At 45.9% G+C, this 27,351-nt stretch overlaps 1 protein-coding gene across 13 annotated transcripts in view; it reads left to right on the forward strand.

Annotated features, from left to right (window-relative positions):
* Positions 1-18,463: 18,463 nt before the first annotated feature.
* Positions 18,464-27,351, forward strand: part of ULK2 (unc-51 like autophagy activating kinase 2) — a 65,606-nt gene continuing 56,718 nt past the window's right edge. For 3 of the 13 annotated variants that reach the window (XM_082441042.1, XM_082441040.1, XM_082441039.1), the window contains exons 1-3: positions 18,465-19,102; positions 19,990-20,082; positions 21,265-21,306. In XM_082441042.1, coding sequence (XP_082297168.1) covers positions 19,013-19,102; positions 19,990-20,082; positions 21,265-21,306 — 225 coding nt within the window. In that variant the 5' untranslated portion in view covers positions 18,465-19,012. Of the gene's footprint in view, positions 19,103-19,989; positions 20,083-21,264; positions 21,307-27,351 lie in introns of those variants that run through there. The other 10 variants (XM_082441043.1, XM_082441045.1, XM_082441044.1 and 7 more) reach the window with 7 other exon arrangements.

The raw sequence follows: 27,351 nt of genomic DNA on the forward strand, positions 1-27,351 counted from the left end.
ATCCTCACACAGCATCCAACTCGGCCTTATCGCGGATGGGTCCTGGCCCCGTCTGCCCCACCTGATGTGAGCGAGCTTTCCCCAGGGAGCGTGGCCCAGGAGATGCTGGGGAAGAAAAGAGAAAGTTCGCTTTAAATGAACCGGGCTCAGCTCATGGTCTTCCTGGGCTCATCTGCCCAGAATCGCAACCAAGGCCTCCCATGCCTTAGGGGCTGAAGGGGTCCCTACCTGCTGGTGGCAAGAGGCTGACGTTGAGGTAGATATCTCAACCCAGGTCCAGCAGCTCACAGGTTGCCCAAGTGTCCTGAGACCCTTTCAGAAGGTCTGCAAGGTCAAAACTATTTTTGTAATAACACTAAGACGTGAATTGTCTTTTTCACTATGTGAATATTTGCATTGATGATACAAAAGCCATGGTGACCCCTTAGCAGGAATCTGGACACACTGTGCCAGTGGTCATTGTACTTTTCCCGGCCAGGCACTTGCCATTTAAAAAAGAGCCAGTTTCCCATAAGAGTGTCTTGATGAAGCAGTAACAATTATTAATTTTATTAAATCTCGACCCTCAAGTGCCTGTTTTTAATGTTACATGGGACAACATGGGAAGGACACGGGAAGCCCTTCTGCACAGTGAGGGGTGATGGTTGTCTCCCGGAGAAGCTCTGGCCACCCGCCGTGGACCCCCCCCCCCCCAGGGCACACCCGACAAGCCGGTTATTCAGGCTTGGGTCTTGCGAAGACATTTTCGTGAAAATGAAGGAAGCGAACCTATCACTTTGAGAAGAAAACACTGCCGGTATTTATTATTGCCCGGGATGAAATTTGAGTTTTCAAGCAAAAACTAGAATTGTGGAAAACTGATACTCACCACGGCGGCCTTGATAGCTTCCCTTCCTGAAAGACGTTTCTGATGAGATCTAATATATGTGTGATTTTTTTAAATATTGTATGATGAAATGTGTCATATTTGGAAAAGCAGTGTAACCCAATGAACCAATATTTTCCAAATGACTGATGCATGATGCACAAAACAAGTAGGTGAAAGATTGGTTCAATGTGTGAGACCCACCCATAGGGTATGAAGGGTTCCGAGATGAGAAAACTTGAGAACTGCCCCGCTGGTCCAACCTCAGGCCGGTGGAGGAAGCCAGGCCTTATTTGCACTGTGTTTGTTTGCATGAAAGTAAGTTTGATTCCACATGGTGCTATATCCTTGCTGTGGGGTCTTCGGCCTTTCCCTCACCTCTCTGGGCCTCTGTGCCTTCTGTAGAAACGGAGATAATGACTCTTCAGAAACAGATGGTGGCAGACAGAGTTCGCTGGCATGAGGAACATTTGGTAGTGCAATCGGAAGGTCTGGATGATGTACGATGAAGAAGAGGCTGGAGAGCTGGTTTTCTTTGGTTTAATTACAAAGACAGACCCACCCTAACCATCTCCCAACTAAGGCTGCCCTCAGGGTGCAAATCAGCGGCTTTGTGTGCAGGCCCTGGGCTTGTGTGCATGGGCTCCTCCTTAGAGGCGAGAGGCTTTGTTTATAGTCGTGCTGTAATCGCCAGGTGTGGGGAGAACTGCTGATCCGAGGTCTCCAGCCAGCACAGGAGGAAATGAGTGTTCTGTCCTGACCGCAGGGCGCCAGGCCACCTCCTCTGCCTCTGGGGGCCCCGTCTGAGGTCAGCGGCACAGCTGGCGGGCCAGCCTCTCAGGAAGGAAGCTCGAGGAGGCTGGGGGCCTCCCTCAAAGGAAGCAAGAAGCAGAACCACAGGCAACAAGGACCAAGACTGTGCACGGGGTCTCGGAGCAGAAAAGCAGAGGTCAGCGGAACCAGATGGAAAGCCCGAAACACAGGCGAGGTCAGCCCGGCATGGGGGGTGTTGGCAGGAAGTGGATGGGGGAGCAAGCAGCCCTGCTGTCATCCCCCAGGGGACTCACCACACCTGATCTCATGAGCCCCGGGGGCCAGGGTGTCAGATTCAGGGACAGTTCACGTTAATCAAGCTCCCACAGGCTGTTAACACACAAATACAGGTCAGAAGCCTTCTTACTGATTTCTGAGGAAAAGTTCAACTGTCAAAAAGTAAACCAAGGACTTCCCTGGTGGCGCAGTGGTTAAGAATCCGCCTGCCAATGCAGGGGACACGGGTTCGAGCCCTGGTCCGGGAAGATCCCACATGCCGCGGAGCAACTAAGCCCGTGTGCCACAACTCCTGAGCCCGCGAGCCACAACTACTGAGCCCGCGTGCCACAACTACTGAAGCCCGCACTCCTAGAGCCTGTGCTCCGCAACAAGAGAGGCCATCGCAATGAGAAGCCCGCGCACCACAATGAAGAGTAGCCCCTGCTCGCTGCAACTAGAGAAAGCCCATGCATAGCAACGAAGACCCAACGCAGCCAAAATTAAATTAATTAATTAATTAATTATTTTAAAAAGTAAACCAAAAAGAGCATTTGACACAATCCAACATGCCTTCACGATAAAAACTCTCAGCAAAATAAGCTACGAGGACATACTGTACAGCACACGGAATATAGCCAATATTTTATAATAACTATAAATGGAGGATAACCTTTAAAAATTGTGAATCACCGTATCGTACACCTGTAACTTATATAATATTGTACATCAACTAGACTTCAATTTAAAAAAGAATGCTCAGCAAAGTGGGAAGAGAGGGAAACTTCTCTCAACTCTGATGTTTTTCCGACCCCACAGAATGCACAACAGCAGGCGTGAGCTTCATGTAATCTCTGGGCTCTGGGTGGTGATGACGTGTCCACGCAGCTTCCTCGGTGGTAACAGATGTACTGTCTGGTGGGGTGTTGATGGTGGGGAAGCTGTGCGTGTGTAGGGGCAGGGGTACGTGGGGAATCTCTGCTTTCTGCCCAATTCTTTAACTGAGATAGAGTTGACGTTTAGCATTGTGTAAGTTCAAGGGGCATGACACGTTGATTTGATGCATTTATATTGCAACATGATTGCCACCGTAGCGTTGGCTAGTTGGCTAACACCGCGGTTGCATCATACAATCATCGTTTCCTCTAGGGGTGGGAACAACTTTCTGCTCAGTTTTGCTGCTGTGATGTTGTTCTTTCCTTAAAAACCTTACAAAGGCTTCTCATCTGACCCAGGGACCTGTGGGACCCTACAGCCTCCGGCCTCCTGTGACATCATCTGCAATCACTGTCCCCGGTCCACTCAGCCGCAGCCATGCTGGGCTACAGGCACACCCCTCCCTCGGGGCTTTTGCACCTGGAATTCCTCCACTCTGCATGGATCACAGCCTCACTTCCTTCAGGTCTTGGCTCCGATGTCACCTCAGTGAAGTCATTCCGGGTCACCTTTTCTTAAATTGGGCCCCTCCCCCCATACTTCCTCCCTCCCTCTCAGATTTACTTCTCTCCTTGGTCCCTGTCACTAGCTAACCTCCTGGCTATTTTATTTATCCTATTTATGGTCTGTTTCCCCCACTAGAGAGTAAGCTCCTCAAGGGTAGGCACTTTGTCCATGTCGTCTTCTCATAAACACTTGTTGGATGAATGAATAAGTGACGTGTCCAGTGGATGAGAATGCTTGTATCAGGAGATCCTGCAAAGCCACCAGAGAGCCAAAGCCCCAGCGGTACTGAGTGAGCTGGACCAAAGCCAGGGTTACTCTCCGACCTCGGGTAACAGCGTTGGAGGCCCTCACCCATCGAGGCAACTGAAATCCTAACCCTCTGTCTCCTTGACTCTGCTTTTTTACTCTTCCTAGGTTCCCAGACCCTCTTTGGTTGGCATAGACTTTCTTTTCTTCCTTCCTTCCTTCCTTTCTCTTTTTTTCTTTCTTTTTTTCTTTCTTTCTTTCTCTCTCTTTCCCTCTCTCTCTCTTTCCATCCCTCCCTCCCTCCCTCCCTTCCTTCCTTCCCTTCTCTCTCCTTCTTTCCTTCTTTCTTTCTTTCTTCCTTCCTTCCTTTCTTTCTCTCTCTCTCTCTCTCTCCCCCCCCCCACCTCTCTCTCTCTCCCTTCCTCCCTCCCTCCCTTCCTTCCTTCCTTCCTCTCTCTCTTTCTCTTTCTTTCTTTTTCAGGAACTGCCAAAGTTTTCGTGTTTAACAGCACAACTGACCAAGGTCCAAGATGTGAAGTTACCGTGTTCAGGAAACATGGGGGGGCAGGGGAGGGAAATCACTCTATAAACTAACTATGTAACATGTGCTAAGAAGAATGCACACTTTAGAATATAAAACATGTCCACGCGTAGTAGTTAGCTGCAAAAAGCCATCCGGCTTCTCTTGGCTTGTAGAAAGGGTGCTTCAGATTTCAGTGTAAATGAGCGACACTCAACTCTTCTGTGTGGCAGAGACCTTGTCTTCACCATCCAGCTCTTCCACCCCAGCTTGTGTCATGAGGTCTGCGATGTTTTTCTCCGGGTCATCAATGCGACTGCTCACGTCCTCAATTCTTCCAATGATCTGGCTGGACATGGTCTGCCATTTACCTTGCATCTGTTGCAGGAGTGTCTGCACCACTGAGGTGAGATCTTGCATAGTCTTGGGGTCAGTCTCGGCCACCTCCCTGGTTCCTGGCTTGGTGGTGCTGTCTCAGACCGTCACCTACACTTCCATTTGTCCCCACAGACTGGCACAGGCCTTCTTAAGAGATGCTCGACTTTACCACCTCACTGACCTGGAGTCACATTTTTTCTCTACATCTTGCATGAACTCTGCCGTGAGCCACTGTGCTGACTTTGAACTCCAGCTCTCAGGGCCAGTCCTCCAGTAAAACGTCTACTACGCCTGCTTCCATCACAGAAGTCCCTGGGCCCAACGCAGCAGACGGGAATAAAAGGAATGCCAGAGACATCGCAAAACAGAGGTGCTTCATTTAAATCCATTATCCTGGGAAAATGAAAGAGCAATTTTTAAAAGTAGAGTTTTATTTTTATACCTTAGGAAAAGCTAAATTTCAGATGGATTTTAAAAATTAAACGCCAAAGAAAAAAAAAAACTTCCCAACTAACACAGGAAACACAGAAGATGGGGGAGGCGGGGAAAAGAAATACATGTTTGCAAATTAAAAATGTGAAATGAGGGATACCGTAAACAAAGCAAAGGGTAAATTATGGATTTGGAAAAACAATAGTCTCAAGGCAAATGACAAAAGTGTGTGTATTATATAATTCCATAAAGAACTCTGACACATTCCATTAAAAGAGACAAATCACAAAAGAGCAAATCCAAATGGCCTACAGATATATGAAAAAAATGTGCATACGCCTTAGTTTCCAGGGGAAAACATATTAAAGAAAAATAAAACATCATTTTATTGCCCATAGACTGGGAAAATTAAAGCGGTAGAAATGGAACTGTGGCAGCACTTTAGGAAAGCAATCTGGAAAAATTCATTACATTTAAAAATCCATATACTTAGACCAAGCAATCCCACTCCTGGGAATCGATTCCAAGAAATAAAAGCACCAATACATAAAGGATTAATGTAATATAGCAGTGTTCATAGTGGCCAACACACACACACACACACAAGGGAGCAGTGAATGTCCAACAACAGAGAATGAGTGAATATATTCTAGTGCATCCACACGATGGAATGTTATGTAACCATTAAAAAAGGTTAACCAGCTTTGCTCCAGTTAACTTAAAGGAATTCCATCAGTCAATACCTGAGAATAGCAAAATTCAGGAAAGTTTATCATAGGATCCCACGTTTGTCAAACTGACATACAGGAGGGATGTTTTCCACATACATGTTTGTAAGCAGCGGTCTATATATATTTGTATATGACCGTCATTGCACGGGGAAAATCTGTAATAGGTTGCTGACATGGGTCTCATGGCAGGAGAGGAAGGGAGAGGTGAACGCAAATAAAAGGGAAACGAACAAGAAAGGGAAGGAAAGCGGGGGGTCCCGATAGCATAGCACCATTTATACTTCTCTGAAATCTACATATGTGAACACACAGCTAAACTTTAACATAGTTTAAAATAGACACACTACCAATATCCCTCTCACTCTCTAAAATTGTAAACAGATCGAGCAAGAGACTATGAGTATCTCTGCCAAGACTGGATGTCCCTTGTATTTTCAAATTTGTCTACACTATTATTCTGTAGCTTTTGTTACAAGTAAAGATAATATTAGAGGGGGCTTCCCTGGTGGCACAGTGGTTAAGAATCCGCCTGCCAATGCAGAGGACACAGGTTCGAGCCCTGGTCTGGGAAGATCCCACATGCCATAGAGCAACGAAGCCCGTGCACCACAACTACTGAGCCCTCATGCCACAACTATTGAAGCCCACGCACCTAGAGCCCGTGCTCCACAACAAAGAGAAGCCCCCGCTCACCGCAACTAGAGAAAGCCCATGCGCAGCAACAAAGACCCAATGCAGCCAAAAATAAATAAATAAATGTATTTTTTAAAAAAAGGAAGTTTAAAGATAATATTAGAAACAAGAAAATCAGGGGAGGTTCCCTAATACCTACCAACTCCCTATCACGGCCTGTGTAGCTGTACCAGGTCCACCCTCCTCTCCCGTCTTGTCTCAGCCCCTCTCCCTGCTTTACCTCCTGCGTGTCCCCGACAGCTCCCAAACCTCTCTCCCATCCAGGTGCTAAACAAACGCTTGTTGAATGAAGACCTGCTGTGTGCCCCCTTCACTCTCCCAGCTCCGCCTCCTTCATCCCCTGCCCACTGCCTGTACCAGCCCCCCCCAGCTTAGTCACCGTAGCTGGACCTGCACGCTGGGAACCCTTCCTTCCTCACGTGCACCCGACTCACTTTCCTGATTCACCTGAAACACCGCAGCCTCACCTGACCCCAGATTCAAGGAGCTGCTTCTCGTGCTATCTAGTTCTGCTCTCAACAGATCGCCCGGCTTGTGGGAAGCCCCGGCCGGCGCAGGACAGCTAAATAGAGAGACAAGATGTATTCATTCAACAAATTGAGGCTTTACTGTGTGTCAGGCCCTTTTCTAGGCCTGGAGGCTAGAGTAATAGATCTTTACGTCCCAGTGGGGAACACAAATGGGGAACACAGGCGAGAAGGAGGTGAGGGGCCACAGAGACAGAAGAGGGCTCCCGGCCGAGGGAACAGCAGAGGCAAAGGCCTTGATGGGAGACATGGGAGACATCCAGGAGGGACTGGAGAACCCCGGAGAGCCTTCCTGGAGGGGGCGTCTGAGCTGGGCCTTTGAGAGAGAACAGAGTCATGCCAGGCAGGATTAGGACAGCAGTGTGAAGGGGCGGGTGGGCTTGGGAAATGACTGGTCCATGGCACATCTGGAGCTGGTTTGTGGTGGGTAATGATGAGAAATAGAGACCTCCCTGGGGGTCCAGTGGTTAAGACTCCGCAATCCCAATGCAGAGGGCATGGGTTTGATCCCTGGTCAGGGAACTAAGATCCCGCATGCCCCACGGTGCAGCCAATAAAATAAAACAGAATAGAATAAAAATAAAATATAAAATAAACAAAGCAGGAATGGGTCAGGATCCAGGTCTCCTGACTCAGGGTCTGGGGCTGCCACAGCCTCTGAGGGAACCCAGAGAACAAAACCACTACCCACGTCCCCAAATTAACTTCCACCGATTTTCAAATCACCATCTGTCCAACCGATTGCCAGGAAACTGTGGTCCCTGAGGGCTGCTCCTCGTGGCTTCAGAGGTGAGGCAACTGGTCCTCCACCAGTGACACCAGCCCCAGAGGATGTCCCTGGGCTGTAGAATGCAGCTTATGACCTGCCAGGAGGAGGTTAAGACCATCCTATTACACTCACCAAATGGATAAAAAGACTGACACCACCAAGTACTGGTGAGAATGCAAAGCAGCAAACTCACACTCAGCTGGTGGGTGCAAGTTGTCCAACCACCCTGGAGTCCACTTTATTACTGTCAGTGCTGAGATGTGCCCTGCGGCCCAGCGACTCCACTGCTGGGTGTGAACCAAACAGAAACGTACGCACATGGTCACCAGAGTCCACATACACCGGACACGGCCTGGGTGCTTATCAGGAGCAGAACGGAGAGGTAACTCGAGGTTTCTTCACATTGTGGGACCTTGAGTAGCAGCTAGAAGGAGCGGATGACTGCAGACAACAAACGGAATGATTCTCACGTCCGTAATGCCAAGGAAGGAAGCCAGACACAAACAGAACTCAATCCACAACTGAGATATTATTACTCTCTTGGGGTCAGTGATTAGATGGGGCACGAGAGGGTCTCTAAGTGAATCCAGCCCACCCCAGCTGGTCAAGCCATCACCCGGGAGAGGCACCAGACATTCATTCCAGTCGGGCTGTGCCGGATCCACCAGCCCCACCTGAGCCTTTCCTGATGCGCCCCACCGGAACTCCAGACCCACAGAAGCCTCAACAATTGAAAAAAACAAGCAAACAAAAAAAGGGTCTTGTTTGAAATCACTACGTTTTTCAAGACAGCAATTGATTATCGAAACAATTTTCATCCTTGAGGGGCTGCTGAGGACAGGGACCAAATCTTTGTTGTATTCAAAGTGATGTTAAGAACATTTAACAATATTTAATACAAATAATACTGTATGTTAATATACAAATAAATAATTTTAATCATTCTTTTTTATTCTCTGAGTAAACTAAACAACGTATACCATTAAAGCCTCTTACCAACGCATGTAAGATGCAGCATGCATTACTTATTTAATTACTTTGATCATTCCTGAATAATTTAATATTTTGAAATTGTTGGGTGATGATTTCTCTAATGTGTCTGTCACTAGTTAGATGAGGGCTCGGTCAGAAATATGATTTGACAGTAGGGAACTACGGCAAGCTCTTCTTGAGACTTCTCCATGAAATTTGAAGTCATCAGGTGTTTTAGCATTCTTAATTTCAGAATAATTTCAGTATTCTTAATAAGTAGTGAATGTCTCTTGATATTAACTATGCTGTTCTTGGCTCTGAATCTTTCTTAATCCTTGTAAGAATCTCAGAGATTTTAAAATATAGTCAACATCTTTATCATCAAGTATATATAAAATAAGTCATTAGTGTGTCTAATTAGTTGGCATAATTTTGTTAATTTTTGTTCATCTTCAATCCACGAGGCTAAAACATCATGTGGATGAGTTTCCATTTAGTAAATGGAAAGATTTAAAAGTTTACTCTAATTTTCACTTGTGTCATTAGATAATAAGTTCATTATCATAGAATTAAACAATCTAAAATTCTCTCTTGGAATTGATACTTTGTTTTATTTCTGATAGTATGCCATATCTCTTTATTCCTCTTTCTTCCACTCACTTTTCAGAGTTTCCCTTACTTAGTTTTTTTTAAAAATAAATTTATTTATTTAATTTATTTATTTTTGGCTGTGTTGGGTCTTTGGTGCTGCACGTGGGCTTTCTCTAGCTGCGGCGAGTGGGGGCTACTCTTTGTTGCGGTGCGCGGGCTTCTCGTTGCGGTGGCTTCTCTTGTTGTGAAGCACGGGCTCTAGGCGTGCGGGCTGCAGTAGTTGTGTCTTGCGGGCTCTAGAGCGCAGGCTCAGTAGCTGTGGTGCATGGGCTTAGTTGCTCCGCGGCATGTGGGATCTTCCTGGACCAGGGCTCGAACCCGTGTCCCCTGCATTGGCAGGTGGATTCTTAACCACTGCACCACCAGGGAAGCCCCCCTTACTTAGTTTTATGTGTTCAGTCACTTTTTATCATTGGCTCAATTAATCCAGCAGTTCTCAAACTTTTGTCTCAAGAGACGAGACCCCTGACATGTTTACTGTATTAAAAATTAAAACTAAGAAGTTAAAAATATGTTTGTTCTTAGTTTATTTAAAAACACAATAATAAGCCCATTATAAATGAACACAAATAACATATTATTATGAAAAATAACTATATTTTCAAAAACAAATTTAGTGAGAAAATGATTCTGCATCATCAGTGCCAATATTGACACAATAAAAAAGACAATTCATATCTCTGTGTTTTTATGAAAAGAGTTGTGAACTCACCGGAACCTCTGAAAGTGTCTCAGAAGATTTCAGGATACCACGCTTTGAGGACCGGTGAAATGATCTACAAGCTTCAACAATACCTTGTAAAGATATTGCCTTTTCTATTATAACACGTAGTAGATAATGTATAATATCTTGCCTTTTCTATTATAACACGTAATAGATAATGTATAATATCTTGCCTTTTCTATTATAACACGTAGTAGATAATGTATAATATCTTGCCTTTTCTATTATAACACGTAGTAGATAATGTATAATATCTTGCCTTTTCTATTATAACACGTAGTAGATAATGTATAATATCATTTATTAAATCCAAACTCTTAAAATTTTTCATTTATTTATTATTTATCTAGCCACTCCCATTTTACAAGTTTTATTAAACTCTATAGAGCAGGATTGATAGAATTTTTAAACTGCTTTGTCATCCTAGGATAACAGGCTGCCTATCAAGTTTTAAGTCTTCATCCAAGTTCCATTATTTCAATCCCAGCTTTCAGATATTTTATTTCATTCTCCCTACTGTTTATTTGACATGTGCTAGTAAATATAAAATGTATGAAGGAAAGACTTAAAGCAAGTTAATTGATTTACAAATTTGTTGCATCTTCCAGAGATGCAACAAATTTGCAAATTTGTTTCTATATTTGGCTGAAATGCTAGACTTTCTCCGTAGCATAACACTGGGCACCATCTGTACAAAATCCATTAAAATTTTCACATAAATATTTATGACTGAAACCATTTTTCTTGAGCACTGGCCATCAAATTTAATGTATGATTTTAGATGTTGTTCTACTAGCTCCACATAACCCGCAAGGCCCACTAAACGATCTTCCAAGTCTTCAGTTTTGCAGTTTAAGTACAGTACAGGCAGCCCTCTATATCCGCGAAAGCGCAGTTGGTTGAATCCGAGAATGCGGGATCCGCGGATGTGGAATCCGCGGATACGGAGTGCCTGCTGAACTACCCATTTTATGTAATGACTTGAGCATCTGCGGATGGGTCCTGGAACCAATCCGCCATGGACATGGAGGGACGACTGTGTTACTTGTTTGTGGGGCCTACAGCCAGATGGGGAAAATTCGCGAGCACTCTGGGAGCTAGTGACTGAACGGCGCTGGAAGCCTGGTGGGCCTTGCAGATCAGGGTGGAGAATGCCTTGGGGGCCCGCAGAGCCAGGGGAAGGCCACGTGGTGGGGGTGTGCAGTGGAGGAGTGCTTCTTCCGCAGTGAGCACGTCGGCGAATAAAAGGCTCACTGTTTGGACCTTTACCCACCAACGTCGTGGACCCGGCAACTGACTTGGAGCTAGATGAGACAGAAAACTCCCTCGGGAGCTCACGACCAAGGAGTGTGGTGTGGCTGTGGAGGATGGTGAGCCAGCCTCTGCAGACCAGTCCCACCACCTGCAGAGGGTGATGGGGCTGCTTGGAGGGAAGTGGGCTCCCTGTCTCCCAAAGGAAGTGCAGGGTCAGAGCCTCGGCGCGTAGGCCCACCAGAGAGACTGACCAGGATGAGGGTGATGTGGACCCCCAGCGGAGATGGAGTCACAGCTACAGGTGGGGTCTGCCCCCAGCCTGAACCCTCGGGTCCACACTCCCAGACTATTAAGGAAGAGGAGATGATGGAGGATGGCCGGCTCATTGTCCGGAGAGAAAAATGATGGGGCTGGAAATGGTTGGGGCCCTTGTTTGCTCGTTGTCTGAGACTCCTTCGTAGGAGTTTTCTGGAGGATTGTGGGCCTCTGGACTGGTTACCCCCCCGCACCCTCTCCCCATCCCCTGTCCAGCCTCCTCCAGGGGAGGAAGGGCCTGGTCTTGGGGTGGTGGGACCCCACTCACATCACCCCCTTGGGCCTTAAGTTACTGAGTGATGAGGCCTGGTTTCCCAGTGCAGCCCTCTTGGGCGCAGTCAGTGTGATGGGGGAGGCGTGGGGTGTGGGCGGGCCGGAGGGGGAGCTAACCCTGGCTGACGACAGTGGGCAGGTGGACTGTGAGGGGAGGGGACAGGCAGAGGACCAGTTCTCAGCGCCAGGGAACCAGACTCGGGCTGGGTTGGGCATGGTGAGATGAGCATGCAAACAGAAGAGAGACGCAGTAGGCCCCCTACATTCGCAGGGGTTCTGTTCCGAGAGCACGTCTGTAAGTCCAATTTGTTCGTAAGTCCAACAAAGTTAGCCTAGGTACCTGACTAACGCAATCGGCTATATGGTACTGTACAGTAACAGGTTTATAATACTTTTCACACAAGTATATTATGTCTGCTGAAATAAGTATAAGTACTAGGGATCCAAGGAAATCATAAAGACCACACATAATATTGATCTCAGTTTTAACAAATGTGGTCACAGTGAAGTAATTGGATTAAAAAGATGATATCTGATTTTTATCTATCAATCCAATATCTATAATATCTAAAGTACATTCCTATTCAAAATTCTTCAGAGTGAAAATGGTTCTGATGAACCCAGAGGCAGGACAGGAATAATGACGCAGACGTAGAGAATGGACTTGAGGACACGGGGAGGGGGAAGGGTAAACTGGGACGAAGTGAGAGAGTAACATGGACATATATACACTACCAAATGTAAAATAGATAGCTAGTGGGAAGCAGCTGCATATAGCACAGGGAGATCAGCTTGGTGCTTTGTGACCACCTAGAGGGGTGGGATAGGGAGGGTGGGAGAGAGACGCAAGAGGGAGGGGATATGTGGATATATGTATACATATAGCTGATTCACTTTGTCATACAGCAGAAACTAACACAACATTGTAAAGCAATTATACTCCAGTAAAGATGTTAAAAAAAAATTCTTCAGAGTGAAATTATTTTATGGGCTTTAAATATAATTTTTAAAGAAATATTTTATTCTAAGGTTGCATATTTTATTCTAAGTTCTGCACTAGTACCAAAGAAATGAACACTTCTATTTTTTACTAGTACTGTACTCTATACAGTACTGCACAGTAAAGTACACAAAAGCACAACCACTTGTAGAGGATGCATGCACGTGAAAATGTACACCAGACGTGAACTAACTTAATGTGATTGGACACACGAACACACGTTCGCATCTTTGAAAGTTGCAACTTTGAAAGTTCGTATGTAGGGGACTTACTGTAGTTGAAGATGCGAACCAAAGTAGCAGTGGAGCCCACCCACCTTCCAGCCCTGCTCCCATAAACACACACATACAGGGCAGCTCTCACCCTGCCCAGAACTCGGAACCTCCCAGGAAGACGCCCTTCTTGCAGCTTGGCCTCCAGCCCTGGGTTCCCTCAGGAAGTCTAAAACCTTGGCTACGTGGTGAGCTTGCGGGACCTGGGTTTGTTTTCTGTCTCCTCCAACCTCTCTCCAAATCTTCATCCCATGCAAGTTCAGGGATGAGGCTTAAAACCTTAATAAATAGCATCTTAGTGTTTAATCTGTGGCTGGACCCGTGAGCAGCCCTGGAATCAGCCTTCTGGGGGTTCAGCCGGGGGCCCGTTCCTGGGCCCCTGCCAGCAGCCTGGGACGTGTGGGCAGACAGACAGACAGACGGACAGAGCACAGCGGTGCTCTGAACATTTCCAAGATAAACTGTATTTCTCTTTAAAAACTAAAAAACAAAACAAAGCAAAAATACTTGTCTGTGAAACAATAGACTTGTCGTTGATAATGATAGAGACGTTACAGCCTGACTCGTAAGTTTTCCAAAGTTGTAGTCTGTGGTCGCCTGGGAGATGTGCCACCCAGACTCCCCTGGGAGGAAGGACGTGCTGCCCAGCTGGGGAAGGACTGTCAGTCAGTCCCCAGTTGTCAGCTTCTCCAGGGCCTCAGCCCGAGAGCAGCCTGGCCGCCCGGGGTCACGCCCTCCAGGGCAGCCCCAGCTGGGCTTTTTTGGCTCAGCTCCAGAGCTTTCTGCTGGGGCGGCCCCGGCGTGGTCAAGCCTGGTCAGGGTTCTCCCCATGCCAGTCACTGATGTCCTTCCTGTCCCTCCTGTCACTGGTGTCAACCCCTAATGAGCATCTGCATGCCAACTCCAGCTCAGCATCTGTTTCTGCAGAGCCCAGCTGGGACAGCTGTTTTCTCATTTCAGTAGGTATGTGATTTACAAGAGGGAGCAAAGACCTAGGCTGCAATTACACATCGATGTTGATCTTATTCCTGTCTAAAGTTGTAGTAAATCCATCATGGTTGAAGATGTGTTATTCTTTTTAAACCACGAAGTAGATTCTGTTTAAGAAGTTTTTGAGGGAATTCCCTGGTGGTCCAGTGGTTAGGGCTCTGTACTTCCACTGCCGAGGGCCTGGGTTCGATTCTTGGTTGGGGAACTGAGATCCTGCAAGCCACGTGGCATGGCCAAAAATAAAAGTTTGTAAATAAAATTGTTTCGAAGTTAAAATTTTTTCATTTCCTTTGTTGTCACATCAATCAAGTATTTCCTTTAGGAGTTTTAATATTTCAGATGCTTTATTTGGACAACGGACTCATGATGTTTTCTGAAATTTATCCTTGTGATGTTTGAAAATATTCTTTATTCCAACCATTAGCATTAACAGAACATTATAGCCATTCCTGTGAAATATATGCTTAGCGTTTTAACTTTTAATAATTCAAGTTTTGAGCACTATTTGGGTCTAACAGTTATAGCAATAGCAAATATAAGCTGCTCAAATTTTTGGTTGAAATAATCAAATTGTTTTTCATTTTAGAAATGAAAATTTTATATTGATTCTTGCACAATATAGAAAGATGCTCCTGGAAATTCCCTGGCAGTCCAGTGGTTAGGACTCCATACTTTCACTGCCTGGGGCCTGGGTTTGATCCCTGGTCAGGGAACCAAGATCCCACAAGCTATGTGGTGAGGCCAAAAAAAAAAAAAAGAGAAGAAAAGAAAGATGCTCCTTGCTGTTGCCATGTTATCATAGTATCAGAAAATTCGTGGCTGGGACTTCCCTGGTGGTGCAGTGGTTACGAATCCGCCTGCCAGTGCAGAGGACACAGGTTCGAGCCCTGGTCTGGGAATATCCCACATGCCGCGGAGCAACTGAGCCCGCGCGCCACAACTACTGAAGCCCGTGTGCCACAACTACTGAAGCCCACGCACCTAGAGCCCGTGCTCCGCAACAAGAGAAGCCACCGCCATGAGAAGGCCACGCACCGCAACGAAGAGTAGCCCCTGCTCGCCGCAACTAGAGAAAGCCCACGCGCAGCAATGAAGACCCAATGCAGCCAAAAATAAATAAATTTATTTTAAAAAAAAGAAAATTCCTGGCTGAAGTCTATTTTTTATATCATTCCAGAAGATTTGTGTTTATGATTCAGAAGATTTGTGGTTATATTTTCTAAAAGCTTTAAGAAATATATCCAAACTTTGTTGTCTCTTCACTTTATGTGCTTATTTCCATATTCTACTATAAAATCGTACACGTATAAGCATCAAAGCTCTGCACACTAACAGTCCCAAGAATTTCAAAGCATCAGCAGTATGATCAAAGTAGAGACAATAGAACCAAAATAGAAGCAAACAGCAATGATGCGATTTGAAGAGAATAATTAACTGGTGATTCTCCTAATCTCAGAATGCCTGCCTGGGAGATGGGGCCGTGAACACTTGTCACATTTACTTGTCACAGGAGGTCCTTTTACCATCACAGCATCCCGTGGCATTTGGCTGATGAACTAAGTTTATGTTAGAATTTTTATTAGTAAGTGATTTCACCTCTCACTGCGGTTACTATTACACAATTTACTAACTGAAACATTTCAATAGTTTGTCAACAGGCATGTTTACACACACACACACACACACACATACACGCACAGTTACTAGAACAAAGAACAATGAAAGTGAATCAGACTGGCAACTTGGCATGCTTTCAGAAGTAAAGTAAAAGTCCCCCTTGCTTGCATTCCTGATTAAAGCCTAAATTTGACCCCCGGTCACCCTTCCTGACTTACCCACCCAGCCCCTGCTTCTCCACCCTCCCTGCAGCACCCACAGCCTTGGGCAGCTCGACCTGCCCCCCTCAACTCCAGTCCCTGGCTTGAGATGATTGCTCAGTGCACCTCTCCTAAGCGGGGCTGATCGGAATCGCTTCCTGAAGAATCTGGGGTTGAGACTGCTGGCTGCTGGCTCTCCGCCCTTCTGCCCTGTCCACGGAGCCCTGAGGGGAAGGAACAAGGAAGCAGACGTCTCCTCCAGTCCCAGGCTCTGCTGGGAACCCGAGAGCCACACCTGTATCCTTATCTACATTCCTCTTTTATTTCTTTGCTTTATCACATTTGACGTTGGTTATGTGCTTATCCACATAGTCCTAACTAAACACTAACTAAACGTCTCCTTAGCAAAGCTTTCCCACCCCACATGCCCCCCCGCCACTTCTCCTCGGTAGTGAGCCCTGAGGTCAGAAATCCTTCTGTGCATGCTGCATACTTTATTTTTTAAAGCAATGGTGTGTTCCTGGGGCCCCTGTTTAGCCCGTGCGTACGGGATGGGATGCAGGTCTGAATTAAGGGCTTCTAGTGGCTTCTTTAAAACATCTCCATGAGGTCCTACTGTGGGGATGTAATTTTAATGATATTAAATATAAACAGCTCAAAATTGTATATTGATTATTAGCTTCAATTAACTTCAATTCCTCGTGGATGCAACCTTGTGAACATGGCTGAGTTATGAATGATGTCTCATGCACCAGCTCAGCTGACAGAGGATACACCTGTCCTCACCTGGACAGTGAGGTGACCAGCAGGAAGGTCGAAGCACTGCTCCTGGAGGGTGCTGAGGCCCCACGAGGCACCTCAGCGACGGATCCTGAAACCAGCAGCTTCGGCACCTCAGGACGGCCTGGTCGGCTCGTGCTCTGCTCCCTGGGATGTTGGCTGTTGTCAGGTACTGCATGGGAAAGGCTGCCAGCCTTAGCCCAGGTGTGTTAGCCCTCCCCACTGCTTCCCTGCTGTCCAAAAATTTTATACCCATTGATTCTTCACAGAAACTTTATAGGAAGTGAATTCTCCAGGCGACAGTTAGATAAACAGCTCTTACACAGGTGTAATGGTCCATCCCTAGAACTGCAAAGCTTGCATTCTGTTCACCTAAGCACCACCTGGGGACTGGACAGAGGAGGGAAGGGGGAGACCCCAGCACTGGGCCGGGGTCGGGGAAGGGTTGCCTATGGCCAGCTTTGATCTCACTTTACCAACCCAACACACACTGAAATAGTGCTTTGTAGAGCCAGGCAATCTTCCAAGCTCTTTCCACATTTCAGTCCTTCAATCCTCTTAACAACTCAATGAAGGTATATGTTGATGTTATATCTTCATTTTACAGATGAGGAAACCTAGGCAGGGGAGGTGAAGTGGCTGGTCCAGGGTCCTACAGCCCGTAAGATATTTATCCCAGAGAACTACTTTTCAGTGAATTTTGGCACATTGAATCCTATATCCTATTTAAATACTCATGTTTAAAGAGAAAGGAAGATAGAGAATCTTTCAAAGAGGTAAGGAATCATCTCCACATGAATTTTTGTGTGTGTGTGCAAACTTGCTTCATTTGCTCTTAATTTTTGAAGGCTGCAGACTTTCACAGGGTCTAACACGCACCTGGGCCAGATTTTGAAGTAGAGAGGGAATTAGGTAGGTGTGCAGAGTTGGGAGCATAAACCCAAGACCCCATATTTTAAGGGTTTCAGGAAGGGGCCAGTTCCTCTCCGGAGATTTCCTCCGCTGACTGCCTCAAGGTTGGAGGTTCTCAGGGTCCCTGTCTGGCCTTCAGAGGTCATTGTGCAGGGATGGGCCTGGAGTGGGAAATGTAGCTCTGGAGGTGAGGGATAACCTGAGAGCAAATACATTAAACAAGTGAACATACAGTGCATGATAGGACCTGAGATTTCTGACATTCTCAAGCACGTGGTTTATAAAATGATTTCGTAAGACACCTCTTTGAGGGAAAGGTGACAAATAAGTTCCTTGTCGCTTGAACGTTAATAATCGGGTGGAAAAGAAAACTCCCTTATGTGATTTAAGGTAAGTCTGAGGTCACACCGGCAGGACACCGGAGGCGGGAAGCAAGCGTTCTCACTAGAGCCTTGAAATTATGCAAACCTGAGTCTGCGACCATTGGCAATTCTCGGGGAGGACGGTCCTGAGCTGTCATCAGCTTCTCACAGAAGCCAAGCGACCCCAAGAAGTGCAGGATCCCTGCCCTACACGACGTCGTGAGGAACCCTGAGCAGTAAACGCAGAAGGGTTGGGACTTGGCAGCGTGACCCCTGGCTTTGGAGAGCGCGGGAAAGGCCGGGCTCTGGGAGATACTCCTTTGCCCTCACCGCAGACCCGGGGTCCACTCTGCACAGGGATGCCCCTGTCCCTCCCGCAGCCGGTGTTGGCGACCCGCTGCCCCGAAGCCCGCCTCCTAGCGGGTCCAGCCCACGGCGCGCAGGCTCGCGCGCTCCCTCCCGCCTCCATCAGCAGCTGGGCACTCATTTTCCCGGCGGAAGGAGCGCGCCTGCCGCGCCGAGCGCTGCGGCAAAGAAGATGCGCTGACGTCGCGGAGGGCCGGCAGTCGGCGCGGAGCGGCCGACGCGCGCGTGCGGGGCCGCTGCGGGGCAGGGCGATAGGGTACTGGGCCGAGCCGGCGAAGGGCGGCGGCCGGCGCTGAGCAGTGCCCGCGGAGAGACCGAGGCGCCGACGGGCGGGGATGAGGGGCGCCGGGGCCCGCACCTTTACCGGGTGCGCGCGCGGCCCCGGGGGCGCCCAGTGACGGAGGCGGCGGCGCCCCTGCCCGGCAGCGCCGAGCCCGCTTCGCCAGGGAGCCCGCTTCGCCAAGGAGCCCGCGGCCGGCATGAGGAACGGCCGGGGCCGGGCCAGGCCTCGCTGACCCCGGCCCCGCGCGGCGCCTCCCCGTTTCCGCCCGGCCTCTCGGCATGAGCGCCCGCTCGGGCCCGGGGCCTCGGCTGCCCCAGCTCGGCGGCCGGCGGGCGCGCTCGGGGCCGGCGGGCCCGCGGTGCTGATCGCCGCCCGCCCGCCCGCCCGCGCCGACCCCGGGGCGCGGCCATGGAGGTGGTGGGCGACTTCGAGTACAGCAAGCGGGACCTCGTGGGACACGGGGCCTTCGCCGTGGTCTTCCGGGGGCGGCACCGCCAGGTGAGCCCCGCCAGCCGGGCCGGGCGGGCGGCGGCGCCTGAGGCGCGGCCGCGGCGGGTGCGAGGGGGCTGCGGAGGGGCCGGGCCGGCAGCGCACGGACCTCCCCGGTGGCCGGTAATTGCAGACCCAGCGGAAAACCGGCCGGCGGCCCGCGAGCCCGGGGCTTCCCCGACTTGGTGTCGCCTTTCCCCGCGCGGGGCCCCGACGGCCCCACCGGCCTCAGTCCCCGGGGCTGGGCGGGGCGCGGGGAGACCCGAATCGACCCGAAAGCGGGCTTAGCTTTTTTTTTTTTTTTTTTAAAGCTTTTGCTGTTTCGCAAACAGGCTCCCAGCAGGTTTTAGGATCTAAGGAATTTGGAAAGGCACCTCGGGCGTGGAAATAATCCTAGAATGCTTGGGCCAAGGGGCAGGTCCAAAGGGATGGCCTGGTTGCTTAGCCGATAGAATAATAAATACTACTGACTTTATCATGAGAGTAACTTAAAACTCAAGGGAAAAAAAATAGCGAAAACACGTTTAATCCTACCTAGCTGTCAAATCCTGTTTTCAGTTAACTACACCACCTCCCAGGTTATCCTCCATAACTTTTAAATAGTTGTAAATAAACTGTGTCCTTTTTTCACTTAATGCTTGTTACTACGTGGTCTTCATATTTATTTATTTTTACTGGCTATCTTGTAGGACATTAGCTTGCTACACCTTTAATTTATAAAATCATTTTCCTGTTAGAGATTCGGGTTCTTTTCTATTTTTCTTCTCAGTGCTGTTACATGAATTTGCTAAAAGCATCTTTATGCTTATATATATATATATATTTTTTTTTTTTTTTTGCTGTTGAATTGTTTCTGTGGAATAATTTCCAGGAGTAACAGTGTTTTTCCTTTCCAGAAAACTGATTGGGAGGTAGCTATTAAAAGTATTAATAAAAAGAACTTGTCAAAATCACAAATACTGCTTGGGAAGGAAATTAAAATCCTAAAGGTATGTTTCTTTATGTGGTATTTCATACTAGATTAAAACTTAAATGGATACACGATGACATCCTTTGCAATTTTGGTAGTTGGCCCCAAGTTTGAGAATGTTCACCGTTGCTCTCGTTTTTTGCACGCTCAGTTTTTTGAAGCATTGAGTACTGGGAAGCTATTTTTAAGAATAGATGTTTGTGGCTCTTGGCCAGTGCTTAGAGGGATTAGATGAAAACTGCTTTTAGCTTTTCATCATTTCTTTCCCTTAGTTATTGCCTTATTGTTTGAGAAGAGGCAGGTCCCTCTTACACATTATTTATCTCTTCTGCTGATTCCTTTCATGTTACAGTTAATTTTTTTTTTTTTTTTTTTGGAGAAATGGGGGCAGTTGGAATCTTTCTTCCTTATAAATTGAACAAAGTTACTTGGAAGTGGTCTTTTTATTTATTTATTTATTTATTTATTTATTTATTTATTTATTTATTTATTTAAAGTGGTCTTTTTAGATCACTCACAAGTACTGTTATCCCAGTGGGATGCTTTGAGGGAAAAAGAGAGTCTGTGGTCAAATAAGTGTGGAAAATGCTGTTTACTGAATACTTCTTGGAGAGTGATAAAGCACTTGACTCATTAAAGAAAGTCGAAAAAAATTATACAATGAAGAGACCAATTTAGGTGTGTTTAACCCAGTGTTTCCCAAAGTAATATAAACATGGAACCTTCATCTAACATTCATCAGAACTACTATTCTCTGGACAGCTCTTTGGTAAGAATTATAGCTTGTTGAATTATACTTCGTTTTCTTTTAGGCAAATCGTGCTTTTTAAAAGCACTTTGGAATTTTATGCCTTTCTTGTTAGAAATTGTATATTAAATCTGAAAGACTAGCAGAAAGTATGTGGTCATACTAACTCTGACCTTTATTTTGTAAATGAGAGTACTCACCTTGTTAAGAGTCTAAAAAATTAGGACAGTAAAAAAAATATTTAGGCCCCAAGTAAAGTTCGATCAGGCACATTTGTTTTTATTCTTCAGTAGACTGAATTGTTCTAATCTAGTAACAGAAGTATGGTATACTAGAAGTAGTATAAATGGATGTATATGTGTGTGTATACTTAAATTAATTTTATTTGTGTATTGGAATATTATAATTATTAGAATAAATACAAATATTTTGAATTCTCGATTTTCTTAACAGGAACTTCAGCATGAAAACATTGTAGCGCTCTATGATGTTCAGGTACCTTATTTTGGATTTTTAAAGAAATATTTGTATGTTAATAAAGAACTTAAGTTTTTTTTCTGTTTCATACAAATGTAAGTGAATCTTGACAGAAATAGAAAATTGCCTTATTCTTGTTGAAAAGATATATAGCTTGAGCTGTGTGTTTATTAAGAATTTGTTTACAGTAGCATAGGGCAGAAGGATAAAATAAATAATGGGCTGCATGAGTAAACTTTCTGACAGATGATAATATACTATAGGAGTCGTGTTGTCTTAGGTCAAGTCCAGATCTAGCATCTCTGTGATAAATGTAGAAAGGACTATATTGAGCTATTGAAAAAACCAGGTAGAGCTTTTTTCTTATTGCAAAAGCAACATTTGCTAATGGTGGAGATATTAGGCAATATGTGGAATAAAAACAAGGAAACTCTGCATATTCATCTAGGTTTGTCTGGGATTATCGCCATGGCATACAGTAGAGTTGCATTATATGTGGAGGTGGGAAGGCTGGGTTCTGAAGTTACTTTCTTTTTTTTCCTTTTAATAAATGTATTTATTTTATTTATTTTTATTTGTGGCTGTGTTGTGTCTCCGTTGCTGTGCTCGTGTTTTCTCTAGTTGCGGCGAGCAGGGGCTACTCTTCATCGTGGTGCGCGGACTTCTCATTGCGGTGGCTTCTCTTGTTGTGGAGCACGGGCTCTAGGTGTGTGAGCTTCAGTAGTTGTGGCATGTGGGCTCAGTAGTTGTGGCACGCTGGCTTAGTTGCTCCGCGGCAAGTGGGATCTTCCCGGACCAGGACTCGAACCTGTGTCCCCTGCACTGGCAGGTGGATTCCTAACCACTGCGCCACCAGGGAAGTCCTCAGAAGTTACCTTCTAAGGCAACATTTCTACATAGTCAAAATTACCCTTGGCAATCCTTTTAAAAAGGCCAACTTTGGAGAAAATTCCTGTTTTTTGGGTGGAGCACCAGAGCAAGTAGTTGGCTTGTATTTAGGGGCCATATTGTGCTTTATAAATCCCTGAATACTGGAATCACATGTGGCCAGTGGTGTTCACCGGGTGGGAGCCCCAGGGGTCTGATACTGAGGAGCAGCAGATTGAGCTTTTCCCTCCCCTGTGATTCCGAAGCAGACCAGGGTACGTGATGGGTGTTATCTTGTTCTTTTGTTTTGCTTAGTCTGGGCAGTGGAATTCCAGAAAGTAAATGAGCGTGTTATGTGATGCTGCCGTGTATGTTTCTAGCTGAAACCTATTCTGTATACACTCGTGTTACTCAAATTCATTCGTCGCGTGAGGTTTGAGGGGCTACGGTGGCCAGGCGTTTGTAAGTGCAGGGAACAAAGGAGCAAAGCTGTGAGTAGAACGACGTCCTTGCTCTTAGTGTGGTTAATTTTAGTGGACTGCTCTCCCTCTATGTCCTTTTAAAAATATATATAGTCGTTTTTCATGTAGTCATATCATACCACAGAGTATTTATTTAACTAAACCCACGTTACAAGATGTTAAGGTTTTTCCCATTGTAAAAACAAATGCTACGAGGAGAACACATAGCTTCTGAAGATACCCAGTTATTTCTTGTAAGTTGAATTTCTAGAACTGGAATTACTAGGACAAATAGCATGAACAGTTTTAAAGCGTTTGATGGCAGTGTGTGACTGTTCTCCAAAAATATTGCAGTTTAAACTCCATGCACAGAATATGTGCGTGCTGTGGGTATATTTTATTACCTATTTAAATGGGTGTAATTTATTCCTTCATTTGAGAAATTTCAAAGCAGCCTAGAAAGAAAGGGGAAAAAAGTTTAAAGTAAGAGTGATCTGATGTCACAGTCCCTATTGAAATGCCCGTTCTCCTCAGAGCTGTTTGTGTAGTTGTCTTCGTCTCCGTAGACAGAGGGCACCAAGTGGTGCAAGTCAGCGCCTCGTACAAAAATTGTTGAATAATATTAACTCTTAATTTCCCATCTTTTGAGAAGTGCAGAAAACCCTGTCAATTTCAGAGTAGGTCTTGCTTTCAGGGTAGAGAGTGTAGTTGGATTTTTTCTATCAGAATGAGAAATATTTAAAGTACTGGTTTTGGCTGCAGAATGAGATAGCATTAGGGAGAACATGTACTCAGAAACCAGAATTATGGAACACCTGGGAATGTCCAGGTGACTGCATGAAAATGTTTACTGTTTGGTGCATTGTGTACTCCTGGAACTAATTTGTAAAAATAAACTTAAGAACTATTAGTCAAATGAATCTAGCCTTGAGCATTTGGCTGTCCAGTAAACAGAGTTTGGATTTGCTTCCTGGATTCCGACTGTTCATCAAGGGGTACAGGGTGTTTGCACCATTCTCACTGGCCATCGCTTGTGGAGGTCCACCTCAAGTTTGTGTGCACTTTGATGAATTGAGAACTTTTGACATTGTTTGTAGTGATCAGGTTTCAGCTTGGATGACACTTAAAAAGAAACACGTTTTCCCTAATTACAAAAGTAATATATGCCCACGGTTAAAATATTCCAACATTGTCAACACAAATAAATTGGAAAAGACATGGCACTTCCCAGAGATAACCACTGTTTGTTATATTTATTTTAGAGTTTTCTAAATAGATATATGAATCTATAATCAAGTGGGAGGAGGCCAGGCTCCAGTGGGGGCGGGGAGAACAGGTCAGCTTCCCATGCAGATGCGGCCTCTGTGAGGAGCCGACAGGAGGGACGGGTGTGAGGACCTGGAAGAAGGGATGTGGTGGGAGTGCAGGCGGGAGGGAGGAGTAGCGCTGAGTGATGCAGGAGAGGGTGGAGGGGCCACATGGGGTGGATCTCTAGTCTGAGGACAGTGCAGAGCCATTTGGAGGGTGCGATCATGTCTGTTTTTCAGAAGATACGTATCTTTGAGCATTCTGGGCATGAGATAAATATTGTCAGTTGGGAGTACTTCCCTGCATGAATGTCAGTGACCCGGATAAACATCCACCTCTTGGTAATTTTTAGTGTAGTGAGAAAAGATGCATTTCATAGACGGTGCTGGCCAACTGACATCTGAGACAAAATAAAGCTGGATGTCTATTTTCATCATTTTCCAAAATAACTTTTAGATGAATTAAAGGCTTAAATCTGTAATCTAAGAGCTAGAAAGGTATTTTAAATCAGGATAAACTCAGAAGCCATAAAAGTGGTAGGGACATACAAAATTTTTTAAAAATTATTTCATAGCAAATAATATTGTGAACAAATTGACAGCCATAAAAAGGAACAAACTTGATACATGCCATAACGTATGAATCTCAAACATTATGTTGAGAAAAAGAAGCCAGCTATATACAGCTACTGTGTGATTCTGTTTTTGTGAGTTTCCAGAGGAGATGGGACTCGGCTAGGGTGCTAGAAATCGGGGCGAGCAGATCAGAGGTTGCTCCTTGGTATCAGGGATGGACAGAAAAGGGGCATGTGGGAACCTTCTGGTCTGATGGAATGTTCTGTGTTTTGACTGGAAGGGTAGTTACATGGTGTATACATGTGTCACAAGTCTTTGTACACTTAAATCTATACCACAATAAAATGCAAAAACATGCAGTTGACGAATGGCAGTTTGAGAACATACGTACAACCCGAAAGGTGACGGGCTGACACCTAAAATGCATAAAGCTTCTCACAAATTAAGGAAAAGACAACCCAAAGAGGAAGTGAGCAAAGGACACAAATTGCTGGTTCTCGTAAGAGAAATAAAAATGGCTAAGAAATGGGTGATATTCATGAACAAGTAGGGAAATGTAAATTAAGGTAACAGATGTCACTTCTCAGCCTTCCGGTGGGCAAAATTAAAAAGTGCAGTAATTCTTACTGGTGGGAGTGGGGGGAGGTGTAAGCTATTCTCCTGTGTCACTGGCACAGATGTGAACCGCTAGAGTGTTTTGGGGATGCTCTCTGGCGACACCTTGCCCCCGTGCCCTGAAGAAGAGTCCCGACACTGCGGTCAGAGCCCCCCCCCCCCCCCCCCGTAGTGCAGGTAGGGCGTGTCCCTCCTCTGTGCGGACCCCATTCCTGTGAGTGAAAGCCCAACCCCGGTGCCCCTGGCTCTGGCTCCCCTGCTCTGTGCTTCGCTGCTGGTGTTCCGTCTGCTCTGGCTTTCTTGTGGTTCCTGGAGCGCCATGTCCCCTACAGGGAGACTGTATGCACAGGACGGTCTCCGTGTCTGCAGCCTGCACAGGCACGCCCCAGCCTCCTTTAGGTCCTGCGTCAAGCGCTGTGCTTTCAGGGACGCTTTCTTTAGCCACCTAAATAAAACTGCAGTCCCTGCCCGGCACGGTCTCCCCTCCTCCCAAGCACCTGTCACCTCTAACGCGCTCTGCATACGTGTTTCTTCCGTTGTCTTGCTCCTGACCCTCCCTGCTTAGAATTGAAGACTGGGGAGAACAGGGCGTTTAACTCTGTGGGCTTTCTGCTGTATCCTCAGGACCTGGAATAGTGTCTTGTGTATAATAGGTAGTTAAAAAATCTTTCAGTCAGGAGAAATATCTGTCATCGTTAGAAATACACACCCTTTTACTAAGCAACCCAGATTCCTGGGCATCTCTCCCAGAGCCATAAAAGCTTGAGAATTAGGATATATGTCCAAGAACCAATATAGCTTTGCTTATAATGGCCCAAACTAGAAACAAGTCATATTCCTTAGCAAGGGAATAGCTTAATAAATGGTGATATAGTCACACTATGACATATGACCCACTTATGAAAAAGAGTTGTCTATATGTAGTTGACCTGGAGGGATTTCTTTGGTGTATTATTGAGTGAGGAAAGCAAGGTTCAGACATCTGTATGTGATATCCTATTTTTTCAAAGTAAAGTATGTGTATGTTTAACTTATGATTGTATGAGTAGGAGAAAGATATGGAAGGATACATACCAAATGTAAACATTGGCTACTTGGAGAGGTGAAGATAATTAAACAAAAAGGTGGAAATGAATTATATTAAAATTTTAAAAACCTAGCATGTACATGCTTCCTTTGGGTGTGAGTATGTGTACAAGTATTATAGATGCATGAAAACAAGACCACTAAGATATTAATAGCGCTTCTTTCAGATGGTGAGATTAAGGTGATTTTTTAACTTTCTTCCTTCAGATTTTATGTATCTTAAGTTTTTGCAATAAGCACATACTTTTTTTAGTAATCAAGAAAAAAAGCAATTTTCTTCTTTTGGGGAAAGGGGAAAACCTATTTTTGCTTTCTTTCTTTCTGTAATCTTTGGGCAATCTTCTGATTATGAATTAGCATTCCAGGTATTCTTATGTCAGGGAGTATATATAGAGAGAGTATTAGACCTAATCATTATGGTTAGAGAAAGACATATTCTCCATTATAAATTAATATGCATATGAGTTTCTTAAAGTATGTAAAACACTGGCTACTCTGTGGAGAGTGGGCACGGGTGGATATGGGGCCACCATGCTGCAGGTGTTTGGGTGGGTGAAGGCACCAGTGGAAACGGGGAGGCCTGGACAGATTGATGGAATGTCTAGGAGGCCGGGTTGATAGGACTTGGGTACTGTAGGAGGTGAAGAAGAGGGAATCAGAGTTGGCAGCTCTTTGTCGTTTGTGTTGAAGTGGTTTTCCCAGCTCTCTGGTCTGCTCCCTGACCCTTCCTTGGGTTCCATTTTGCTAGAGTGGCTCACAAAACTCAGAGAAAACTTACCAGATTACTGGTTTATTATAAAAGGATGTAACACAGGAACAGCCAGATGGAAGAGATGCTTAGGGCAAGGTATCCACCATGAGTGGGCCACTCTCACCAGATTTCATCATGTTCACCATCCTGGAAGCTCTTGGAAGCCTGTCCTTTTGGGTTTTTACGGAGGCTTCATTATAGAAGGGGAATTTCTGGATCATAGGCTATGCATAGGCCTAGCTTATACTGCCAGCGTATTGGCTTACACTGCCACCACATTTTGACAGTTCGTCACGCCACATCCTTGCCAGCACTGGGCAGTGTTAGCCATTCAGGTGATGAGATGTCTTCTTATGATTGTGATTAGCGTTTTCCTGATGATTCCTGATTTGAGTACCTT

The sequence above is a fragment of the Balaenoptera physalus genome (assembly GCF_965194825.1).
Source record: "Balaenoptera physalus genome assembly, chromosome: 20".
NCBI lineage: Eukaryota > Metazoa > Chordata > Mammalia > Artiodactyla > Balaenopteridae > Balaenoptera > Balaenoptera physalus.